Source organism: Lactuca virosa, chromosome 8 (assembly GCF_052849685.1).
Source record: "Lactuca virosa cultivar CGN04683 chromosome 8, Lactuca_virosa_CGN04683_v6, whole genome shotgun sequence".
In the NCBI taxonomy this organism is placed as follows: domain Eukaryota; kingdom Viridiplantae; phylum Streptophyta; class Magnoliopsida; order Asterales; family Asteraceae; genus Lactuca; species Lactuca virosa.
The window spans coordinates 152,602,017-152,608,947 of record NC_136433.1 but is presented as its reverse complement, the minus strand read 5'-3'; the positions used below and the strand labels follow the sequence as shown (position 1 = coordinate 152,608,947).

Sequence of the window (6,931 nt, the reverse complement as noted above, 5' to 3'; positions counted from 1 at the left end):
ATCAGGTGCGACCTTTATGAAATCAATAATGCATTTAGGATTTAGGAATGAGACTTGTACATTTTGGATAGGTGTGAACATGGCGCGGTTTGATGTGGTTTTTAGCCAAAACGTAATATATCGGTTTTTGCAATCTTAAAACCATGATGTGAGATTTTTGAAGTGGTGTGGTTTTGTGTTTTTACCTGCGGTGCAATTTCGATTTTAAACCAACAAATAAATAGGTGCGATTCTAAAACTGTAGGAGATCAGCAACGAAAAAAAAATATTAAAGTTTTAGCTTTTAGCTCTTTACCCAAGATGTCTTAGGGAGGAGAGAGTCATTTTCACCCAACCCACACAACCACTGCTACATCAGCGTCACACCAGCTTTTCTCTCTCTTCTCTCTTCCAACTCTCCTAACCTACAACATATGCAAATAATATATTTCTCAACCCATTCAACCCATTCAACTCATTCAATTTTTTATTTTAAAATAAACACAAACTAATAAAAATTATATAAATTAATTCATAAAATATAAAATTAATTTATAAAAACAAAATATTAATTATATTTGATATTATTTATAACGTCCCAAAAATATCGAGTAAAAATTTAATTTTAAATAATTCAAAACCATTCATTCATTATTCATTAGACGATAAGTGTAAAAGTATTCTCAAAACATTAGAGTAAAATCTTAAACAATCATTGCAGAATAAATCTCCAGGGATGTAATACGATCAAGTTGGACCATTCATTTTGAAACCAGAAGTACCTGAAAAACATTTTAAGCATAAACCGTAAGCACAAAGCTTTGTGAGTTCTCCAAAACACAATACATCGAACATGAACGGACCCAGCCTAACATACATTACTTCGGGCTAGTCCATGCAATTCGATCCCAACCTATATCATATAACATACATAATCGGGCCCAATGTGACATCCCCATTTTCACGGCCAGAAAAGACCGATTTTGTTTATGCTTTATAAAAATCAGAGTATCTCTTTTAATAAAAGTGTTGCGGAATTTGTTCCCAGAAAAACATGATAAATACGTTATCAAAGCATTTCTGAAGAAATGTATTTTTATTCCTTTTAAAAACATTTGGGATGTCATCGTCAATACAGAAACATAAGCATAAACAGAACTTACATTCATTTACACTAGTGATCTACATCTCTTTTAAATCTCTCAGTGTAAAGTAGCTTCATATCGACACATGTGATACAAATAAGTTTGAGTGGGTCAGGTTGGGAAACCTGGTGAGTACATTGGGTTTTCAACCCACAATAATATAATTATGTTTAATCATTAAACAATCAACCCAATTACCCATCCCCATTATCTTCTTTACTCTTAAGGATCTACCCTAAGAATCGACTATTCCTCGTTAATTCATTCCTAAAGATTGTCCTAAGGAGTAGGCACGAAGTCCATCGTTTCCTATGACACAGCTGTCAAGCACATCTACTAGTTCTATCACTTAGGCGCACCTGCCAGAATTGTGACATTCTCTATGAGGCGCAGCTGCCGGTATTGTCCTTCGGGCACAACTGCCAGGGTTATCTCGTTTATTGACAGTATCATTTTCGAGAGTCCACTCGCAATACATGTCAATGGGTTTTTAGAGTACACCGGTGAACACATCGTTCACAACACCTACAGGTTGCGAGCCTGCTAGTGTTCCACTGGACTGTCTAGAATAGTCTGTGGTTGTCATCCATACTCTGCTAGATGACGGGGCCAGCATTTGGGTAAAAGGCTTCTCACATCGTCCACCTCTCACCCTCACCTCAAGGTCTATTTCACCTCTCACCTCATCATCCGACTCATATTTCATCTACCCATGTTTACCCAACATATTTTGTAGATATAAAATATATATACAGTTTAAATCATTTAAAACATGTGTAAAATTGTTCATCCAGCATAGATAACAAGTATACAGATAAAATTCACACATAGCACGTAATTTATATTAAATACTTCATATCTATGTGTAAGATGAAAGTAACTATGCACTCACCTGATAAGGTGGTCACTCGGTACTCGGACAGCACTTCGTTAATCTTAAAACAATTTCCTTCGGACAAAACCTAATATCATTACCACTAGAGTTTAGTCTAACGTTAACCGCGACTAATTAATAGTCTAGCTATTATTACTATTATATAAGCGTTAAGCAACACTCTTATATAACTCATAATAATAGCCCAAATAATTATTTTAAGGTCCTAATAATGTTACTATATTAAAACATAAGCTATACTAAAGATAGGGTAGGCATAGCTCACTTACAACGAGTTTTTCGCAAAACCGGGCTTCGCCGGAGCAGCGTTCCCAAGCCGAAAGGCTCCTTTTCTCGGGACTCCGGGAGCCTCGGGGCTTCCTTCGGGTGCTAGGGGGTTTACCTAGACTTTAGGGGGCTTAAGGGAGGCTAGAGAGAGAGTATAGAGAGAGAAAGTGAAGTTGGGATGGTGTGAAGAATGAGCGAACCCGACACCTCAATTTATAGGCTGGAATCCTGCTCTACTCGTCGAGTAGGAGGTCCTACTCATCGAGTCCATGGCCAGGTGTCATCACCTGGTGGCTTGCCTTGGGGAGAAAGCCTTGGCCCATATTCAGCCACGTCACCCGATTTTGCAAAGCACCCTACCGACTTCTAAACCCCGTAGCTTTTTCATACGAGCTTCGTTTTTGACGTTCTTTATATCCACGCATAGGTAAAAACAAGATCTACAACTTTCATATAGACTCCATTGGCTAATTCTTGACTGATCTTAAATTTAACAGTAGGAGGAGATTAGACTGTTAAATGACCGCGAAGAATTCGTAACTCCTTCATACGGACTCCGTTTTCGTCTGTCTTTTTATCGTTGAGTTCCTATTAATGAGATCTTCAACTCTCATTTAGGTTGCGTAGGCCAAAAACCGCTCGAACTAAAATTCGAGTTTCGGGTCGTGCACTGCTATGTCAAATCTTAGAAAATTCATAACCTCCTCATACGAAGTCAGATTTGGGCGTTCTTTTTTTGTATGTTCTCGGTTTAACGTATACTACAACTTTTGTTTAGATCACTAAGGATAAAAAGTCCTCTATCGAAAATTCACTATTTACGTCTTTCGGTGTCGTGCCGGTTTTGCCGAAAAACTTTGACGGACCATAACTTCTTCGTTATAACTCGGATTTCGGCTTTCTTTATATGTACGGAGCCCTTGAGACATATTCTACAACTCGGTTAAGATTATTTATTCAAAATAATCTTTTGTCGAAAAGTCGTTTTCGATCCCTATTATTTCTAAATTGACTAGCCCAGATCTACGGGCGTTACACCCAACCCATATAAAACATACAAACACATGCAAGAGTCACAAGTACAACTAACATCCTACAAACAAAATCTAGTGGGCCGACATTGGTGTCTTCGACCCACGAATACAGTGAAGAAACTCACCTCTCAGCCGATAATCAACTGCTACTGCTTTCACTGCCGAAGATACACATGCTATACACCACCTATATAAACACACAAAGTGAACCCTTAGCCCTCCTTCCAAAACTAGAAGTTTGACCCGAAAGTCAAACCAAGTCAAAAGTCAGTGGTCAAAGTCAAAGTCAAAATTATCAATCAACAGCCCTCCACGTCATGGCCTTCCTTGGCCACGTCGTGGGCACTAGATGCCAAAATAGACGATGATTCCCCAGTCGCCACGTTGTGATAGTCTAGGGCCACGCCGTAGTCTTCAGTCTGAAAGCTTTTCTTCAATAAGGGCTTAATCCATAAGGACGAAAGCTAAAATCATCAGATCTGATTCCTAATAGCTTCATAGTGGATAAAGTTTCCAACTTTATCCATTAGGATGGTCAAAACCACAAAGATCTAGACTTTAAGCCTCAAAGGGACCCAAAAATGCATCTTTCTCAACTTAATCCATTAAGTCCAAGTCTCCCACTTTCAAATCCGAATCAACAAGATGGCTAGATGGATAAAGTTTCCAACTTTATCCATAATAATGTCACAATCTTTCAATAACTAAACTTTAATAGACCAAAATGGCCTAAAGGACCAAGATAACTTGCATGACTAAAAGGGAAGACAAAACATCATAACTTTCCTAGTCCATGAGGTCCAAGAAGCATTCCAAACTAATCAAAAGATGTTGGAGTCCACTCAACTCCAATATCACTCTTAAAATGGACCAAAAGTGCCAAAAACTACAAATGAATAGATATAAAGAACTAAAGAGCAAGATTGGAACTTTATACTCATAATAGTCCATAAATGTAATGTCTTTGATGGATCCAAGCTTGAAGCATCATTCCTTGCAACCAAAAGAACCTTCTTGATCTTTAAGCTTCATCAAAATATCATAAAAAGCATCCAAAAGAGGAGAAAGGGGAGGGAAGGAGCTCAAATCTGGAAGATGGAGGCTAGGATTTCTCCCAAGGGTTTCTAGATATGATGGAGGCTGCTAAAATGCCCAAAATGTGGAACCTTATGCTTAAATACGCTAAAAACCCTAAAATCATGAGCTTGATCCTGACAGACTGCCACTTCGTGGCCACGTTTCACCATTCCGTGGCCTGCCACGCCGTGAGCTCTGATCACCACTCTGTGGCGACGTTTTTCACCCAAATCCATTCTAGTTTAAGACAACCATAACTTCTTCGTTTCAACTCCGTTTTCGGCGATCTTTATATCCACGAAAAGGTATTGACAACCCCCAAAACACTATCTAATTACTTTTGACTTAAAACATACCGAACTAAAATCTTTAACTCATGAACGAAGTCTGAAGCATCACTTTTCCCATTTTACCCTTTGACTCCAAAACACATGAAAGAGGGTCTTGGGTAGGTGATTTCGTCTTGATCCAGAATCTTTGGGATAAAAAGGCGTTTTTTTTTTCGTTTATAAATCTTTATTGAATATTAATCAATTTTGTAAAGTATTCTATCTTTTTGACATTTTGACTAGGTTAAAAAGTTTAATCACTAGTTATAATTACTAGCCTTTTTAAAGTTAATGAGTAAATGAATGTGATATTGTTTAAATATCTTTTTATGTGATCTTGGTTTATTAATGTCAAACTTGAAAAAAAAAATTAAGAACTTAATAAAAAATTGAAAAATAAAAATAAAAACATAATGTTTTTATATCATTTTTTTCGAATTTGACACGTAATCATGACACGTCAACACCATATAACTAAATAATGTCATGTTAGCAGTAACAACCGATTGACCAGGTAAATGGTCAACATTGCAACAAATCATAAACATGATGTTTAAATTTCAACAAATGAGAAACATAGTGTTTAAGTTGCAAAAAAAAAAAAAAATCAAAAAATCAAAATCAAAATAAGTGAACACATCATCTTGTGCAATTAACTTAGTTTTAAACATCCATGTTGCATTTAATTCAGATTCACCAACAAAATAAGTGAAAACATCATCTTCTGTTTCGATTTGTTACGGTTATTTTATGGATTGGTTCAATTTTTTTCTCAGGCTATTTTTGGATAACCCCGACGACAAATGACAAAAACATTATCATTATGATTAACATTATATAATTATTTAGCTGTTTGCCAAATCTTAACTGTTAAGATTTATAGAAAAAATATAATATTACGAAATGTCAAATGATAAAAATTTAAGGGTGAAAACCGGTCGTCGTCGCTTTCCATCTGACATATCTCACGCCGATTTGAATCCAGAAATTCAATCGCAATCAACTCCACCCCAAACATCTACCTTCCCCACAAAGATGTCGTCAGGTTGTGCTCTGTTGTGCGAAATCATATTTGCACTTCTTCTTCCTCCTCTCGGAGTTTGTCTCCGATACGGTTGCTGCACCGTAAGTCCCACCACCAAAACAAAACCCCCTTTTATGCACGCAACCTGTTCGTGAAAATGTCTGACTGAAATAATCTATTGTTGTTTCAGGCGGAGTTCTTTGTATGCTTATTGTTGACTCTTCTTGGTTATCTTCCCGGGATAATCTATGCCCTCTATGCGATCGTACTAGTCAATCCAGATCGTGACGATTACCGCGACCGCTACTATACACTTGCTTAACAAGTATGTTCGTGCCCTAATCTTTCAATCTGGATCTGTATTTCTGCAATTATGTGTGATTTATTGATCTATCTGTCGATGATTTATCTTTTTAGATAGTTACATGTTGACTTGTATACTTTGACATTCATGCGTTTAATTCTAAATCTATTGATTGGTTTTTCTATCTTTTAGCAATCTAAGCTATGTGTTATTAGTTCGTTCAATTTTGATCTCATTGATTACCCAATTGAGAGTTCTGTTGATTGGTCGAATCAAGATTGGAAATTTAGGGTGAATGACAGAATTTTTAACATGTTTCAGTGATTCTTGGGGATATTTACAAAAACCTATTTGATGCTTACATCAACACATATGAAAAGATCATCATCAACAAATTGTTGTCTTCATTTGCTTGCGATTTGAGTTCTGCGATCTTTAAGTAGTATGGTTAATAAGGTTATTGGGACTTGTTTCATGAAGACACCTGTGTATTTATGTATGAATGTGTTATTGATACGTATTAAAGTAAAATGCTAAGGTAGCTATGAGTTTTTGAAGAATAATCATGTTGTCTTTACTCAGTTCTTGCTTAATCTGTAGGATCTGATTTGTTTGAACATATATCTCTTATGAAATGTATCAATTTCAAACTGAAACGTAACTAAAATGAAACCCTATAGGATAGGCTTTGTTTGAGGTTGGAAGTTGAATAGTAGCATCATTTGTTCCTTAATAAAACACTTTAAAATGGATGCCAAGGACTTCAGCAAGACTTATAATTTTAACCACTTTAATAATGAAATAAGCTGATCTAGATTGTGTTTTATATTTAACTAGAAACTGCCCCTCTCCGCGAACGCATCCACAGGTCAGGAGT

At 36.4% G+C, this 6,931-nt stretch overlaps 1 protein-coding gene across 1 annotated transcript; it reads left to right on the top strand.

Annotated features, from left to right (window-relative positions):
• Positions 1-5,631: 5,631 nt before the first annotated feature.
• LOC145128539 (PMP3 family protein At2g24040-like) lies at positions 5,632-6,617 on the top strand. The gene is made up of 3 exons (XM_079063331.1): positions 5,632-5,851; positions 5,941-6,075; positions 6,376-6,617. The coding sequence occupies exons 1-2, from the start codon at positions 5,762-5,764 to the stop codon at positions 6,070-6,072; spliced, it is 222 nt and encodes a 73-aa protein (XP_078919457.1). The 5' UTR covers positions 5,632-5,761; the 3' UTR covers positions 6,073-6,075; positions 6,376-6,617.
• Positions 6,618-6,931: the final 314 nt, after the last annotated feature.